The following is a 17,694-nucleotide window of genomic DNA, read 5'->3' as shown; positions in this document are numbered from 1 at the left end:
GGGGGGGGGGGGCTCCAGTTCTTGGAGGAAAAGGGGTTGGCGGCAGCCATATTTGAACAATCTGGAAACTCTTTTCGACTGCCATGCCCCTGCTCCAGGTGCTGTCGGTGCCCCACCGCCGCCTGGTCTGCTGCAGCCGGCTCTTCGAGGTGACGGATGTGAACAAGCTGCAGAAACAGGCCGCACATCAGAGGGAGGTGTTCCTCTTCAACGACCTGCTGGTGGTGAGTGGACTGGCCAGGCCGGGGCCACCTGCTGCTGTGCTCAGCCTTAGCCCTGACCGGAGAGAGGCGGCGAGGGCCTCAGAGACCTCCTTCAGAATGCTATAGTTATTTACCTCTTTCCATGGCACTCTCACATCATGGGGGGGGGGCGGGGTTGCAGATATGATCATTTCTACTTCATAAGTTATGATGCTGAGGCTCGGAGCAACTAAATGATTTGTTTATGGTTCCACGGTCACGATGGGAATGAACCGGATCCCAGATCATGTGCCTCTCCCACGTTACAGAAAACCCGGGGCAGGAAGAGGATAGGGTGTGCTTCACGCCCCACAGCCAGGGAGGGACAGTGAGCCCGAGTGGGGCGTGCGCTGCCCGGGGACTGTGTGCACATGTGTGTGTGTGTGTGCACGTGTGTTGTGTGAGCAAGTGTGTGGCAGGGTTGGGGGGTACTCGCTCTTTGCTCTTTGAAATAGGTATCCACTGCACAATATTTAATGAGTGTCAACTGTGTACTAGGCATTTTTGTAAGTGTGGGGAAACAGTGGTGGACAAGACTGGGTTTCTGTCTTTCCCTCGTATCCCACATCCTCTCTATCCATGAGTCATGTTGCACTTCCTCTAAAATTATCCCACATCTAATGACCCACCTCTGAGGTCCACCTTCCACAGAGCAGCAGAGTGACCCTTCTAGAGTGCATCTCAGGCCACGTGTCTGCCACGCTTCCCATGACAGGCAAAGGAAGTCCACACTCGCCGACCCGGGGCCTCCTGGATCCCTGACCTCCGCTCCTCTGCTTGGCTGCGAGGGCACCCTGACCCCACAGGCTGCCTCCCACGGTCCAGGCTCCTTCCATCTCAGACCTTTGTTCTTGCTGCTCCCCCAGACTTTGCCCGGCCACCTCCCTCTCTTTATCCAGGTCTCAGTTCAAACATCACCTCCTCCCAGAGGCCCTCCCTGTGCACCTCGGAAAGTAGCCTGCCCAGTCACCTTCTCTTCTTTACCCTATTTCATTTTCTTCAAAACACTCACCAGGGTCTAGAATTACCTTATTCACCTCTTCCTTCACATTGGTTTTTCTCTGCTTATTATGCTTTGTGGCATTGGTTTATACCCCTGAGGGGTTTCCTCTGGAGCAGTGTTAAGTACCCTGAGGGCAGGGCACTCTCTCTCTCTCTCTCTCTCTCTCTTGCTCCCCCTCCCCCACTCCAGTGCCCCCAGGGCCTCCAGGGCCCCCAGGGCCCAGCTAGGAAAAGGTGCATTTGTGTATTGAGCACCTGGCTAAGTTTCCATTTTAGTTGGGGAGGCAGATAGAAAATAATTAAGAAAACAAATAAACAAGATACTATCAAATTGGGAAGAAGGTGGCCTGAAAGTGAGTGTCAGGATTGGGAGGGGCTGGGATGGGGGAGGATTTGGTTTGGTTTGTTTCTGTTTTTTACTTGGGCTGCTCAGGGAGGGGATCTCTAAGGAGGCAGCATCTGAGTTGAGATCTAAGTAATGATGAATATCCCAGCCATGCAAAAAGCTGCAGGGAGGGTTGTGGACGGGGGGATAGCATGTGCAAAGGTCCTGCAGGGGGACTGAGCTCGTCCTATTCAGGCCACAGAAAGGAGGACAGCAGGGCTCAGGCATAAAGCCAGAGTGAGGCATGGACCAGATGGGGAGAGGCAGGAAGTGTGGACTGGCTTCTTCTAATTGCGGTGGGAATAGCCACAGAGGTGTTTTATGTAGTTAAAAAAACCCCATATTTTGATATAGTATGTATTTGTATGCATGTGTATACATGTGTGCATATGGGTGCAGACACATATATCAATGTGTGTATGTGTGTGTACATATAAACGTGTATATGTGTGTGAATGTATCCTAAGTATACAACTGTGCAAGTGTGCTCACGTTTCTTTGTATGTACTTGTGTGTTCCCCAGTGTCCCTGCGTGTTCATGCATCCTAGTGCACGCACACACGTGTGCACCATCAGTGCGTGTCCCTCTCCCTCTCTTGAACAGATTCTGAAACTTTGCCCGAAGAAGAAGAGCTCCTCCACATACACCTTCTGCAAGTCGGTGGGCCTGCTGGGCATGCAGTTCCATCTCTTTGAGAATGAGTGTAAGTCTCCCTCGGACCCAGACATGTGGCCGAGGCGGTTTGGGTGAACGTTGCAGGCTGGAGGGATGGTGGAGGGGATAAGCACCGCTCTCCCCACTGCGCTGCCTCCAGCTTCACCGGCTGCTGCTCACGGCCACGGGGGCCTGGGGTCTGCTTTCCAGATTACTCTCACGGCATCACCCTGGTGACCCCACTTTCGGGCTCTGAGAAGAAGCAGGTGCTGCATTTCTGTGCCCTGGGCTCGGACGAGATGCAGAAGTTTGTGGAGGATCTGAAGGAGTCCATCGCTGAGGTGACGGAGCTGGAACAGATCCGGATAGAGTGTAAGGCCGCGGTGTGCTGCACGGCAGGGGCGGGGAGGGGGTGCTCCCCTGCAGCAGGGAACGGGGGCTGCTTGTGGCGTGAGTCCGACTCCTTGCCCCACTCTGGAGTGAGTGGGGAGTGAGCCGAGGCCCCTCCTGCCATCCCAAGCCCTCCTCCAGCCCCGGCGCACCATCACGGCCCAGGTGGGTGCCGCTGCTGTTCGAGTTTCTTCGCAATTAAAGGGGGGGGGGCGGCGCGCAAGAGCACGCACACCTGTGGGCACACCCAGCCAGGCTGTGGGGCTGCGCTTGCGCCCCTGGGAGCAGAGGACTCCGCGGTGTCTGGCCAGCGCAGCTGAGCCAGCCGACCAAAGCAGGCATGCCAACCTCAAGTCTGTGCGTCCAGCGCTCCTCTTCCCACCTCTCAGCCCCTCCCCCTGGATCCCGTCAGACTCACACCTTACACCTGGCTGCTTCATTTCGTTCATCTCTTTTCATCTCGAATCGTCCCCCACTTTGTTTTTTTATGATGTGGTCTTTTTGACAAGTCCAGCCCGGTTTCCTGACTACTCTTCATCTAGGAGTCCTCTTTTGGTTCCTCTAAGGAATGCCTGGATTCTTCATTGTTCCGAATCAGGCATTGAGAAACGATGTGGGCCTCTTTGGAGGGGCAGGTGGTTTGCCAGTTAACTTTGTGGTTGGGGAAAAGAGCAGTGATGGCCCCAAGCTGTGCCCACTCGCAAGCTTTCCCTGCTTTCGCATCCCCCGTGGCTTCAGATTGCCTTTCATGCGAAATTAAAGAACAGTGGATTCAGAAACTAAAAGAGCAAAACAGATTTCAGGTCTGCCGTCACTTAGTCGAAAAGTGCTTCTAAATTAATATAAACCCATTAGGCAATAGGAAAGGCCGGGGGACTTTCGGGGCAGGGCGCCAAGAGGACAGGGTGGTGCTTTTTAATCCGCGTTTCTGGAGCACCTACTATGTGCCAGGCAGTTTGTCTATAGCGCTCACAGCGATCCTGCAGGGTGGTGCTTGTCCCCAGTTTACAGACCAGCCTCAGGGAAGTTAAGGGATGTATTTAACATCATGCATCTTAGAAGCGGGTGAGCTGCCACGTGCTGCTTGCATTTAGATCTGCTTCTGGGGTTCATCTGCTTTCTACCCTGACGTTGACAAAAGAGCTTCCGATTAGAACAGTGAAAGGAAACAGCTCGATCCGGTCAAAACAGAAGCCCACCAGAGCAGACTGTGGGGTTCGGTCACGGCTTCGGGGGGAGGGGGTGTAAGTCCACCTGCTGCGCTCTGCTGGCATGCTTGAGCTCGGTGGCGGGACCAGAGGCTCAGAGATGCCACCCTAGCGGCCGATCTTGAACATTCTCAAGGACATACCCTGAAAGGTCACTTCTGTCATTGTCAGAATGTTACAGACGGCTTTGCCCCGCGCTGGGGAGACGCAGTGCCCCAACGGGCACGAGCATTGCCGAAAGAGGCCCCCTTTCCGCCTGGGAGCAGCATACCCATCCCTCCCAAAGTACAAAGGCGTAGATAGTGCCAGAATCAGTCTGTCAAGAGTGAATGTCCTCCCCTGCTGTCCAGAGGGCAGGGGAGCAGGGGGAGAGGCTCACATCTGGCTCTTACTCTTCAGATGGAGAGAAGGGGAAGCAACAGCTAAGAAAAGATGAAGCACAGGCCAGGGAGGCAGGGAGGGAAGGAAGTAGAAAAAGGGAAATGAAAAGAGCAGAGCTCCCATTTATTCCATGCCCAGCCCCAGGCTGCGTGCCGGACCTCTTCTATTATCTAATCCTTGCCACAACTTTCCATGAGGCGGTAGGATTGTCCTCATTTTACAAATAAGGAAAGTGAGTCTAACAGCTGAAGGAGGTTGTCCGAGTTCACACAGTCAGTGACAAAACAGGATTTGCACCAAGTTCCTCGGAGCCCTTGCTTGTAATTACGATGCTAATTTCTCCAAAGCCAAGACCGCCCCTCTCCAGGGAGGGAGAGCCCTCCGCTCAGGAAGCGTGTGAAGTACTGACTGATGGTGTGACTCAGGCAGTCAGGACAAATCGTGCTGGTTTGGAGGTTTGCTGGCCAGTGTCCCTGGATTATAGACGACTAGAGACACAGAAAATGGGACCCAGGAGAGCGGTTTTAATAAAAGGAACCTGAGTTGTGTCTCCTGGAAAAGAGACACTGAAGGAGTGCTTTAATCATGACTGGAACAGGCTTCCCGTCTAGTGAGAGGAATCAAGGTTGAGGACAAGACGGATGCCCTGGCCTTGCGGGCTGGGCAGCACCGACATCCTCAGGTGGGAAATCTCCTCCCTGGGGGGGCTAAGCCAGCTGGGTGGGCTCTGTCCTGCCCGGGTCAAGGTGGGCCCGCTGGCCGTCACCCGCCGTCACCAGCCGTCACCGAGGTCCGCTGTGCCAGGTGATTCATCCATGTTGTCATAAAAGCCAGTATTTACTGAGCGCTTGCCACGAGCTGGGCCTCGTTCTAAAGGGTTTTGGTGCATTCCCTCGTGCAATCCTCTTAACAACACTTAGAAGCCAGCACTGCTGTCCCCTCGGGTGAGGCATGGGGAGATTAAGTAACTTGCCCAAAGCCACACAGCTAAGAAATCCCAGAACCAGGACTCAAACACAGGCCCTCCGCCGCCCTCTTCTTCGCCTCTTCTGCTGCTTCTCGGAGGAGCAGCTGTTAGCATCCCCACAGACAGATGAAGAAACTGAGGTTCTAGTGGGTCTCTTACTTGCCGTGAAGTGGGGTGCCAGGCTCAGGCCACATGTTAGAGCACGTGTCAGGGAGCCCCCCCCCTTCCTGCTCTCTCCTCACTCCTCTCCCACCTCACCATGGTTGAGGCTGGCTTCCTCTCTGCCCTCTAGGGGAGCTGGAGAAGCAGCAGGGAGCAAAGACGCTCTCCTTCAAGTCCAGTGGGGCACAGGTGGACCCGCAGTCAAAGCACGGATCGCCTACAGGTGAGCCCTGGTTCTGCTCCAGAGTCCCAGACCCAGGCCTGGGATGGCCCTGGGCCCACACAGAGGCCACTTTCTGCCCCCAGCCTTGGGTTCCTGGGGAATTGGGGTGAGGGAAGTGCTCATTCCCATGGTCGTTTCCTTCTGCTCGGAGCTCCAGGCTAATCTCACGGGCCTTAGTAGTGGGAGTGAGGAGGACGGCGAGAGAGGAACATGTCCATTTACACACAGCCGTAAGGCCCTGGGTCCCTGTGGAATGTCATTGTCCTCCCAGGAGGAGTTAGGCCAAGAGCCCAGACAAACCTTGTCCCAGTGGGGGAGCCTCCCACCCACTCACCCCACACCCAGGCTCCCCGGGGACTGCTGGGGTTCACTCAGGGGTGAGAGGTATAGCAAAGAGAAACAGCATGAGAAAAACTGCTGCCTACGGATGGGAGCCCGGTAAGGAGGGTGGCCAGAGGGGTCTGGAAATCTTGATCTGCCAGTCAGTTCCTTTCCCTAATGAGCCACAGGTGCTCCAGGCCAGAGTCAGCCCACCCCAAAATCCAGATAAACCTTCAAACCCACTTTCCCAAATGGTTTCTTCAAATTGACTTATTCACTCCAGACGAAGCAAGTCAACTTCAGATTTTTGTATCACCTTTAGCCATGTTCTCCAGACCTGCTTCCTTTCTCCCACTGACATCTTCCTATTTTCTACCTCTTGGCCCTCACCTTACCACCCCCACCCCCACCCACCGCCCCCAGGGAGCATGGGAAGAGTCCCGTCCACCCCCATCCTACAGTTCCAAATAAAAATCAGAGAGAGAGAGATGGCATGAGAATTAACTCCCATCCCAACAGACTCCCAGTAAACCACCCAGAGCAGTTCACTGATTAATTCAGCCATTTATTCTTACATTTAACAAACACTTATCGAGTCCCTGCTGTGTGCCCCCTGCTAAGCACTAGAAGACCAGGGTTCCAGCAAGGCAGCTGCTTGAGCCGAGACACTCTGGTGGATTTCATGCTGGCCCCCAGCCCTCGGTGACAGCCATGACACCATGATGCAGGGACAGACGGCATCACAGCACTCAGTCACTCAGCTGGGAGTCACGATTCCTTTTCCAAGCAAGACCTGGGGCTCCCTTAGCTGCACGGAGGTTCTCACTCTGATATCATCTTCTGCGTGTGGGTTTGACCTGTCATCATGCATTCATAATTCTCCACCCTGCCTGATTTTTCAGTTGGCCCCTTCATTTCTGTAAGGTCATGGTACACGGGTCGCTGCTTGTTTGCACAGCTGTGTAAACTCCGGAGCCAAACCTCAGCTGTGATTAATTAGTTGACATCCCACCCCACTCTGCAGCCCTGCCTGCCTTTTTTGGAAGCTGTAGCCCCTGGTCAAGCCAGAATGCGTGTCTCCAGGGCCTGGTCCATGAGTCACCTCCCCGGTGGGGTTCTCCCTGGTCCCAAGCAATGGCATAGCTCCCTCTTGTGCTGCAGAAAGCAGAGCGATGAGCACAGCGAGGGAACCTGTGCACATGTGAGTGCACACACGTGCACACACGCCCGCACATGCACACACGCACACACACACGCACACGCACACAGGTGCCCACAGTGTGTGACCAGTCAGAGGGGCTCCAGCAGAGGGCCTCTGGGAGGCCTGCTGAGGGTGGGGGTGGCAGCCTGGAGTGACCGAGCCCGAGAAAGCCACCACACCGTCCCTGGAGGTCGGCGGGGTCCCTGGTGCTGTGCGGAGCCAGTCAGAATGCCCCATAGCGATCTCCCAGCTGGCATCAGCCACGCTTCCCATGTCAGGCCCTGTGGTGAGTGCTGTACAGGCCTCCGCTCATTGACTGCCCACCGCTGAGCTAAGTGGCAGGGATAGGAGCACACAAAGAACACGGCCCCTCCCTCAAGGGGCCTGTGGCTGAAAGGGACAGGTTGACAGCAGAGGATCCTTGTGTTTCTGAGACCCAAGAACCAAGGGCACCTCAAAGCCAACTTTCACTGTCCCTATGAGGGTGACTTTGTGGGTAAACGAGACTCAGTAATGCTCACTTAAAAACCCTCAGAGATCTTCTAGTCTGCATGCCCAAGGTCACACAGCGACCAAGGGGCAGAACTGGGCTCCGCCTTCTGGTCCACCTCCCTGGGGGCTGCGTCTCAGTCAGGAGTGGCATGGCACCCAGTCTTCCATCCACACCAGTTAACTGCAAGGATGCTTGGTATCGGGGGGCAAAGCAGGGGGGCGGTGTTTGGGAGAGTCAGGGATTTGTATTTGGCCGGGTAGAGAGTGAGCCCTGTGCTCTTTGCATTCAAAGCCAAAAGGGAAGCCGCGCTCGGGGAGAAGCCAGTGGAGAGCACGGTGGAGGTAAGTGGAGGCCTGGTTGCCCAGGTGAGTGATTCCGAGCCCCTGCTTGTCCTTCTTCTCACTGTCTCTGTTGTTTCTCTTCTCAGGTATTAATCAATGCCTCCCCAGCCCGACTCACCATTTTACCAATTTCAAGAGATACAATTAAAAGTTACTGCTAGCATGGGTAACGCCACTGTTCCAGCGCCTAATTAAGCCACAGCACTTTCTGCCCATTCCCCAGCCGTGTGCCCTCCGAGGCCGAGCTCCCAGACTGACACCTGCAGATGATGCCCATGACGATCTCCATAGCGACTCCGCCCGTAGCCCCCCGCCCACTTCCCCAGCAGACTGCTCACTGGTCCCCCAACACACGCTCTATCAGGGAAGCTGCCATCCCCTTCTCCCTGGTGCGTCTGTCCTCCACAGGAGTCTGGACCCCTCCAGAGACTCCCCCCTCAAATCCAGCCCCAGGGACTGCTTCAGGCACAAAGCCTGCCCTCCCAACTGCCTCTTGGGGCAGTTAGAGAACTGAGACAGGGGCAGCTGAGAGGCGAGAGCTCCTCCCTGGACCAGCTGGTCTGTTCGGAAAGCTGGCCACGGTGGAGGGTTGTGCGCGGGAGCCAGTGAGGCAGAGCAGGGTTGGGTCACCGTCGGGTTTTCCCTGGGAGGAGAGCCGACATAACTGAAGACTGTCCATGGGGGAGGGGGATGCCCCCCTCAAGCCACATAGGGAGAGGCTGGGGAGGTCGCTACTGCAGTTAGTCCTTGCCAAGCCCCCAAATGTCACCTGGGGGAAGGGCATTCAGTGGCCCCTATAAGCTTCACTGGGCCCCAATCCTCTGCTCCCCTCCCATGCCAGTGAACCCCCCTCGCTCCTCTGGCAGGCCTCCAGGGACGACTAGCTTCTCACATAGACACCTCCTTTCCCAGCTCCCCTCAAGCTGGAGGAGCCCCCACTTAGAGGGAGGGAGGCGCCTGCCCACCAGGATACCCCAGGGGAGCCCAGTTTCTCCCCTCTTTGCCCTTGGCCCCCACCCCCCACACACCTGTGTCTGGAGGAGGCACCTTTACACGGAGGAGCTTCCCGCCCCAGCAGCTGACAAGCCCCCAGGGTGGGTATTCCATCCCCTGCCCCTCTTCCCCCCATCTTCCTGCGGCTGCCCATCCTCTAGCCTTGCAGATAAACACACAAAGCCCCCAGCCCTCCGGTGTGTTCTCCCAGCTCTGCCTTAGCCCGGCCTACCTGGCGAGCACAAGCCGTCTTTGGCCCGTTCTCCCCTCCCATGCTGCCAGAGGGCCATGTGGCTATCTGCAAGGCTGCCACCCCCAGCTAGCCCCGGGGCCCTGCCAGCCTCTGCTCCCCTGCACAGAGAGCAGCCTCGCTGCCCCCAGCGTCTCAGCTGGACCCCAAGCTCTCTCGTCCTCTGCCCTGTCTCTGTCACTGCCTGGCCAAGCCCCTCTGGCCGGTGCTTCTCCATCTTCTCTGAGCTGTTCTGACCTGCTACTCATGAGCCATCCTCTCTCTCTCTCTCTCTCTCTCTCTCTTCCCCCCTTCTCTCCCTCTCTCCGTTCTTTCATTAGCAGGGAGGTAAGAAGGGGGTCAGAATGAATGTTTTGCTGTCACTTCCTGCTTCTCACTTACTGACCATTAAGTCAAGGGATCCAGGCTGGGGTGGAGAGGGGGGAAGTGCAGACAGTGGAGGGGGGATCAGAAGGCAAGAGGTGATGAAGAGGTGAAGATGAGCCAAGAGCTGTGGGCTGCGTGGGGGAGGGGTGCAGGTGGGCAGGAGGAAAAGGAAATTCAGTGGGTCTGGACCAAGGCAGCTAGATGTTAGTTATAAAATCTGGGGGAGCAGGAGCATAGAAGGCCTGTCCCCACTGTCTAGGCCACTTTTCTCCTGGGGAATAACTGGGCAAAGGAGCCAGTTCCCTGCAGCAGTGGGGGGCAGAGGTCTTCTGCCAGAGTGGGGACCACAGAGGGCTCCCCAAGAGGAAGGTGGGCCCCAGCTATGCCCTCTGCCTGCCCTGTGTCTCGGCAGGGCACTGAGGGACTTGGGAGCTCCTTCATTTGCTTGGGGCGGGCGGTGGATCTCAGCCTAGAAAATGCTGCCAAGGCTGGAGGTTGAGAGCGAAGAGGAAAGCCTTCGATGTGCTGAGCACATAGGGTTTGTGGACCCTGAAGGGCAGACAGAGCCGGGGCTTGGGGGACTGTGGAGAGGGAAGCAGCCCATGGGGAGTGCACAGGCCCAGAAGGGGGGGGTCCCACCTTCTGCCAATGAATAGGGTTAGGGTCCCCTAGTGTAGGGCTCCAAGATAGTTTTCAGCTGGGCATCTTGGTCTCAGCCTGGCAATCGAGACCCCTCCCCAGCAGCCTCCATGTCCCCCTCTGTGCTCTGAGCAGCCGGTCCTGGGTGGTGGTATCCAAGGACAGTAGCATGCATCCTCAGAGCGAAAGGTCTCAGTCACCACAGAGGGCCAGGTGTTAGAAGGGGATTGTGGCATGTCATACGTGCAGCCTGGGGGGCTAGAGGGTGAGGAACTGACCCCCCTCCCCCACCGCCCAAAAGGCTCTAGCTCCCTTCCTCCCATTTCCTCAACCTCCCCCTGCTAGCAAGAGGAGGCCGGCCTGGTTCACAGTGACCTCCATGGGTTGAGGGAGGGCATAAAGATTAGAGTCCTTTCTGGGTACCCCTCCTACAGTGGGACAAATTTAACCAGGACACAGGCTGGCCCAGAAAGGCAGCTGGGGACTGAGCTCTGGCCCTGGCTGTCTGGGCTGCTTTCAGATTCATGGTTTTAGCCTTGGGGAAATCTAGGAGGACAGGGTAGGTCCAGATTGTCCCTTCAGGGGTCCCTGGCATTCTGGGTTTGGCCGCCTTTGTGACCCGACAGAGCCGGTGAAGCTTCTCCTTTAACAAAGGGAGGAGGGGGCTTAAGAGGCTCAAAGATGATTGACTGTCCCTGTGTCCGGTCTCCCTTTGTCCTCACCACAGCCCTGGAAGGCAGGGAGAGGGCGAAGACCATTACCCTGTTTTCTAAGCTCAGAGGTTAGTGGAGAGGGAAGTGGAGAGAGGTTTCCCCGTGAGATGTGACTGCAGAGCCCTGCAGAGCTAGGGACCACTGATGCAGGTGTCCATCTCTCAGGTGAGGAGCCAGGCCTGAGAGCCAAGGCTCCCCTGGCCACATCCAGGGCAGCACTTCTGTTCGGCAGCCAGGGTTCCTCCAGGCGCGTGGGGAGGTGGCCAGTGGCTCAAGGTGAGGGCAGGGAGCAGCCGAGGGGCACAGGAGATGAGAAAGGGCTGGGAAGGGAGGCTCAGGGTAGCCAGTCCTAGCAGCTGGGAATTAGTCTTGTAACATTTCATGCTTCTCTGGCTGTTTCTAAACTAGGTGTCAATTCACAACAGGCTTCAAACGTCTCAGCACAACCCCGGGCTGGGGGCCGAGAGGCGAGCGCCGGCGCCACCGCCAGACCCGCAGCCTAGCCCCTTGAGGGAGCAGCCCCCACCGCTGCTGCCGCCGCTGCCACCCACACCCCCTGGGACCCTGGTGCAGTGCCAGCAGATTGTCAAGGTCATTGTCCTGGACAAGCCCTGCCTGGCCCGCATGGAGCCCCTGCTGAGCCAGGCCCTCTCCTGCTACGCCTCGTCCTCCTCCGACTCCTGTGGCTCCACACCCCTGGGTGGCCCAGGCTCCCCAGTCAAGGTCACCCACCAGCCTCCGTTGCCCCCGCCCCCACCCCCCTACAACCACCCCCACCAGTACTGCCCACCCGGTTCCCTGCTGCACCGGCGCCGCTACTCCAGTGGCTCCAGGAGTCTGGTGTAGACTCTGTCCCCACCCCTCACCCCTGCTGCTCTCCCCTCCAGGAGCCTGGTGTAGACTCTGTTCCCCGCCCCCCCCCCACCCCGCCGCTGCTGTCCCAGGAGGGCTGGCTGGGGGGGTGTGGAGCAGCTGCACCCAGCAACCCCAACCGCCCCCTCGCTCGCTGCTCCCCATGCCCTGGCACGAGGCACTGCTGGTCACTGATCACCATCGTTTTGGAAAGAGCATCTCAATCCCGGGCACCTGGGTTTGCCCCGCCCCATCATGCTTCCCTTAGGCCGCTGAGCACCCCTGCCCCAAATCTGGACATAGCACCTCACTCTCCTGGGGCCCGACACGGCAAGGCACGTGCAGGCCTCCTCTTCCTCCTGCTACCACTCTGGCCACTAGGACCACGGACTGAAGAAAGCAGGAGCTGAGGGCCTAACCAGCTTCCTGGCCCTGAGTCTGTCAGGCCCCAGACCTCAGGCTGCGTAGGGAGCGCGATGGGTGGGAGGCTTTCTCGGCTGCAGCCCCCGAGCCCAGCCGCCTCAGGAGGCTGGTCCTCCACCCCCAGGGAAGTTGGCTGTCCTGGCCACATCCTCCCCCTCCTCCCAGGGCCTTCTCCTGCTTTCTCAGGACCTGTGCCCTGCCTGTGCAGGGTTCTCAGACTTCAGGAAAGTTCTGAGAAAGTTAAGAGGGAAGGGGGGACCACTCCCAGCTCTCTCAAGATCAAGTCAGCAGAGCTATGGAATCGTGAGGTCATATATCCACAAAATGCACCTTTTAAAAGAGTTTCTTAGTTCTCTAGCCCCAGATATTCCCCAGCCAATGCGAGGTGCACGGGATGTAGACTTCAGCACACACATACAAACCGCGTTCTGCCCACGTGGAAGCAGACCCAGGGAGAAGCGGCGGGGGTCTGCCCAGGAACGGATACAGCCAGCAGAGGTAGGGTTCGGACCCAAGTCAGGGCTCCCTCTTGAATGACTTCCGTGGCCTCCATGAGAGGTTTGGAGACAGAAGCAGGTGAGAAAAGCAGGTGCTCCAAAGGCACTGGCATCCCTTCTGCCTTCCCCAACTAGCCCATCAGCCTTTAAGTCCCCCTCCCCACGCCTCCTCCAGGAAGGTGCCAGACCTGCCTCCAGTAGGCATGGCTGAAAGAGCCCCTACACCCTCACAGTTGCACAGGAGTGCCAAGCAGGGCTCACTGATCTCCCCAGGGCCCACCAGAAACAGAGCGTCCACTTTTGTGAGGCCCCACGGAGCACAGGCAGCCCGGCCTCCAAGTCCTCGGGCACTACCGCGGCCTGCCCCCATCCCAGGCCTTTCGGAAGTGTCTGTCCCAAACAGGCCAGACGCTCCGGTCCTGTGCCAAGAGTTCATTGCTGTCCTTTGTTAGGGTCCCCTCCCACTTGGAGCCCATTATCAAAGGCTGCCAAGAGATGCAAGTGAATAGTGGCCAGGTCTAAAGTGAATCTGCTTCTCCCCGACGTCTACCCCGTGCCCCAGAGGGAGTGCCCGGAGCTGGCTCAGAGGCGCGGAGTCCTCCCCCACTCTCAGAGGTTCCAGATGACCTAGTTTCGAATGTGTGTGTGCAGTCACCCAGACGTCATATGATGTCACCCAGTGAGTCTATTTCTGGCTCTGTCTTTGTCAGCCCGGTTTCCATAACGTGTGGCCAATTTGCTGCCTTCTCCCATGGTGGCTGCCCAGCTGATCTCCTGTCCTTGTTGCCCTGGCCCCTCCCCTGTGCCTTCCCTGTAACAGGTGGCTTCGGTCACAGCCGTTAGGAGCAGAGTGGCTGACAGATGGAGCACGCGGACTCGGTCACCTCTGATGCCCTTGGCCAAGGCAGGGATCATCCTTAAAAAGTGTAGGCCTAGACAGCAGGTGTGGGGGGTGCTCAGAGGGGACTGGATGACCCTCGAATGAGGGTCTCTTCCGCCACCCCGGAAGAGAGCGGTAGTTACCCTGGGCGACAGGGAGGCTAAGGAACAGGAGCTCTGAGATGGTGACGTGTGTTCACCGGGTGGGGACTGTGAGTGCCAGGGGCCACTGAGAAGGCTCACAGTCCCAACCGCCGGGCCCCTGTCACCTGCTCATGCAGTGCATCTGGTTGGAAAGTGCCCTCCTCCCTGTTGATGGGCACGCCAGCCTGCCCCCCCCGCCCCGCCCCGCCGCAGCCCTGACTTTCCAGGTATGGCCCAGCAGCGGTCTTAGGGCCCGCACTGCCTGGAGCCTCTCTCTGAGGACCCAGACGCTCAGACGTTTCAGGGTCCCTTCCCCAGGTAGGGGCTTACCCCCCCTGTCACTGGGATGGCTTCCCTGGGCCCCACTGGCAGCATGGGGAGGCCTGGCCTAGGAGGAACACCAGCCTGGGCTCGGCAGCACATGGAGCCAAGCCTGAGCTATGAGGGGTTTTTAATCCCTGATGGCCCCCCTCACTGTCGGGAAAGCCAGAGTTCCCACTGTCTCTAACTGCTGTCCTCTGATCAGCCAACAGGCTAAGGTTGGGACCCACCTCTGTCCCTGTCCCCAGAGCCTCATCCCCAGTGACCTGGGACAAGCCTCATCCTCCTCCCAGTGGCGGCTGCTGCGTCAGGGCCCAGCCCTCCCAGAGGGCCCAGCTAGAGGTGCCCTTGGCTCCCTGCTCCCCAAGGCAGTGGGGGTGGTGGAATGCTGACTGGGCCCCCAGACACAGCATCCTGGGTACACGCCCCGTGACTGCAGGGTGGGCCCACTGGATCAGCTTCATAGGCCTTACTTTAGGGGACGTGGGCCCTCTTCTCAATGGTCTCCATCTGGCCCCTACTCAGAACCGGGAGTGGGAACGATAACTAGCTTTCCCACACGGCTTTGGCCAAGTCCCCCACGAGAGCTGGAGCAAGCCCCCGCCCACGGAGCGTGCTGGAAGCCTGCCTGCCTCTGAAGGCATGCCTGTTGATCAGCCCTGGGCCCCTGACCCGCACCGCACCTGTGCCCCCACAGCCTGCCAGAATGTCTCTTTGTGTCCAATAGGCTTCCCTGGTAGCCATCTGTCCATCTGTCCCTGTGTCCTGCTGTACAGACCTTCTTGCTGCACCCCCTGCCCCCCGCATCTGCCCCTTCATCCCGTTGGAGAGAAGCCTCTCTAGGGAAAGGCAGGGTGGCTGCACCCAGCGACAAATCCAAATGGCAAATATTTTGTAACAAAATAGCCCAGAGGTATTTTATCTGTTCAATTCATAGAGTTTTAGAGATTATATTGAAATATGTCACTTGAGCAAACTGCGTCTGTTCTGTTTCTTTCATTGTCTCAGAGGGAGGTCCTACCTTGAATCCGAGCGTCTGCTCGGCCCGAGTCCGAAGCCAGAGGATGTTGGGCGGCCCTCAGCCCTGAGGGCTTTGAGGGGCAGCGGGACTGCCAGGCCGCTCTCCTCTGACCGCAGTGGTGTCACCCCTGGATGAGGTGCCCCCGTGCCACCACGGGACATGGTGAAGAAGCCCCCTCTGAAATAAAGGAGACTTGGGTGTGGGGGGGTCACCGGATGGCTCAGAGCTGGGGGCGCAGGGCCAGGGAGCTAACCCCCCCCCCCACCACATGCACACGCGCGCACCTTTTAGCCAGGTAAGAGAACCGCTAACCGTGGAGCCTGGGGCCACGTTAGAGGGAAGAAGCCCCCATGACTGCCAGTGTGCATCCCGGCGAAAGGGGAGATGAGGGGTCAGGACTCCATCTGCCCTGCTTGGCCTCCTGCCATGGAGAGCTGGGGCCAGTTGGGGGCCCAGGGTCCCACTGACCACATTTGATCATCAGCTCCCAAAGCCTGACCTTCTAAGCATGGGTCTGGATTGACAAGCCTGGGGGGGGCCCCTTCCTGAGGAGGAGGGGCAACAGGCCCAAGTGCAAGGAACATCATCAAGGAAGGTGCATGGAACCACCTGGTGCGGTGGGGCAGACTTCTGTGGGTGGCAGAGGGGTGCCCAGATGCTGCAGGAGAGAACAATAACATCAGGGCTGGGGAGAGAGACAAGGGGCTTGGGCGAGCATGGACTGCTATGGACAGGGGCTTCACAGACAAGCTTGCGGGGGGAGAGGACAGAACCTTCTAGCAAAGCCGAGGCCTCAGAGACACTGCACCGTGGGAGAAAAGTGGCGGCCAGTTTGGGGACACCTGCAAAGAGGATGACCCACTCTCCTGGTGACCAGAACTCTGAACACCCAGAAATCCAGACAGCTCCCCAGGCTGGGGCCCTTTATCCCCAGTTGAAGGGAAAAGGAACGTGACCTCACCCTCCTTCCAGGAAACGGGAAATTCCAGGAGAAGTCTGGGGCCAGCTATGACCTGTCCCATCCTGGGAACTCTCTGACCCAGGAATCTGAGGACGGGCCCCTGGAGAGCACCCCTGAGGGGACCCAGCTCAGCCCAAGCCTGGGAGAGAGCCGAAGGCCAAAAGGGCTGCTGCTGTGTGGGAACGCAGGGCGCCGCCGCCATCCTCCAAGCCTTCTGGCCCCTGAGGTCGTCTGGAAGGAACGGCCCTTTCTCCAGTGAGAGAGGGAGCCCATGGTGCTCTAACAGAAGCCCCCTGAGTCCGTCGGCCAGCGCCTCTCCCTGGTGGTGACCCTTTAGCAGGGGAAACTCCCCAGCCATTGATTTAGAACGTTTCCGATAAGGGGGACCTGAGAGCAATGGGCCAGAACAGGACACCGGTGTGAGAATTCAGGGAGCAGTCAGCAAGGTTATGAAGCCCCCGGCACTGGGGTGGGTGCGGGGGGGCACCCAGTGAATGGGACAAGGCTTCTGCCGTCCCGGAGCTCGCACTGAGTGGTGCCGTCCCAAACACACACATGGACCAGCTGTTTTCACAGAGCGAATGGTGACATGATGGGGAGGGGGTCAACAGTCAAGGAAGACCTCTGCCCGGTGGCAACTCCAACAAGGTCAAGGTCACGTCCGAGGGCAGGGGAGCAGCTCAGAGACCACGTCCTCACAGTGGAACGACCATGGCATTTGGAGGCAGAAACCGAGACACTCTGCCACAGGACTGTTCCCTCGTCTGTGAACGTCCTTACGTGACAAGTCTGACTGTATCTTACTGAAACGCATTTAAAGAACCACCCTGACCGAGGAAGTAGTAAAATTAGGCTTCTTCTGGAAAACTGCGGACGATGGGCATCATCCTCAGTGGGAAAGGAGGTGGCTTGAACGCAGGCCTTCGGCAGTTCTGGCGGCCAGCCGGGGTCCTGAGCAAGGGCTCTTGTATGGCTCTGACTCCTGGTGCAGAGAAGCCCACCCCGGGGCCCAAGTGGGCCTGAAGGGAGCCCTCTGTCCATGGCCTCCCTGTCACACCACACCAAGGAAACTCAGATTTGCCATTTAAAATAATAACGGGATGGATTCCATGGCCTATTAGCCGCAAGACCCTGGGGTTGGCAACTTTTCTGACCTCAGCCCGAATTACACAAAACCATGGTAGGGTCGCTCTCTCATCCCATGGGGCTGGCAGAAGGCTGCCACGGGCCTTGGCACGCCTGCCTTCTTTCCCCCAGCCTTGACGGATGTGGCTAATTGACCACTGCTTTCCGGGAGTCACCATCAGTCAACGAACGTTGGCCCCAGGATGAAAACAAGCTGCTACCCACCCGGGTGTCTTACTGAGCCATGCTGAAGGAAGCCATGTGGGATGGAGGCCACAGACCCTGTGGGCTGAGGGACCCGGCCCAGGGAGGAAGCCTGGCGGCAGACACTTGTGGCCACTATTGTCAGATGGCTTGTGGAAACCGGCTCGGGAGGACGCCTCACTGTTCCGTAGCTCCCCAATGCTCTGCCAGTCCGAAGCTCAGGGATGCTTTCCCTTAGGGCTCCACGCTGCTCCGGCACCTTGCCGACAGCCGGCCCAGGAGGCCCCCTCACCTGCTCTCGTCACCTGCCATTGGCTCCCTCTCTCCTCCGACCC

At 58.1% G+C, this 17,694-nt stretch overlaps 1 protein-coding gene across 2 annotated transcripts in view; it reads left to right on the top strand.

The window, feature by feature from the left end:
* Positions 1 to 11,778, top strand: part of IQSEC3 (IQ motif and Sec7 domain ArfGEF 3) — a 103,601-nt gene extending 91,823 nt beyond the window's left edge. The window contains exons 9-14 of one of the 2 annotated variants that reach the window (XM_040642026.1): positions 99 to 224; positions 2,234 to 2,333; positions 2,495 to 2,656; positions 5,523 to 5,615; positions 7,922 to 7,971; positions 11,341 to 11,778. In XM_040642026.1, coding sequence (XP_040497960.1) covers positions 99 to 224; positions 2,234 to 2,333; positions 2,495 to 2,656; positions 5,523 to 5,615; positions 7,922 to 7,971; positions 11,341 to 11,778 — 969 coding nt within the window. Of the gene's footprint in view, positions 1 to 98; positions 225 to 2,233; positions 2,334 to 2,494; positions 2,657 to 5,522; positions 5,616 to 7,921; positions 7,972 to 8,057; positions 8,133 to 11,340 lie in introns of those variants that run through there. The other variant, XM_040642027.1, reaches the window with a different exon arrangement.
* The last annotated feature ends 5,916 nt before the right edge of the window (positions 11,779 to 17,694 follow it).

Source organism: Ursus maritimus, unplaced genomic scaffold (genome assembly GCF_017311325.1).
Source record: "Ursus maritimus isolate PB19 unplaced genomic scaffold, ASM1731132v1 scaffold_26, whole genome shotgun sequence".
Classification (NCBI taxonomy): domain Eukaryota; kingdom Metazoa; phylum Chordata; class Mammalia; order Carnivora; family Ursidae; genus Ursus; species Ursus maritimus.
The sequence above is the reverse complement of the archived record's forward strand: the minus strand, read 5'-3'. Positions and strand labels throughout refer to the sequence as shown.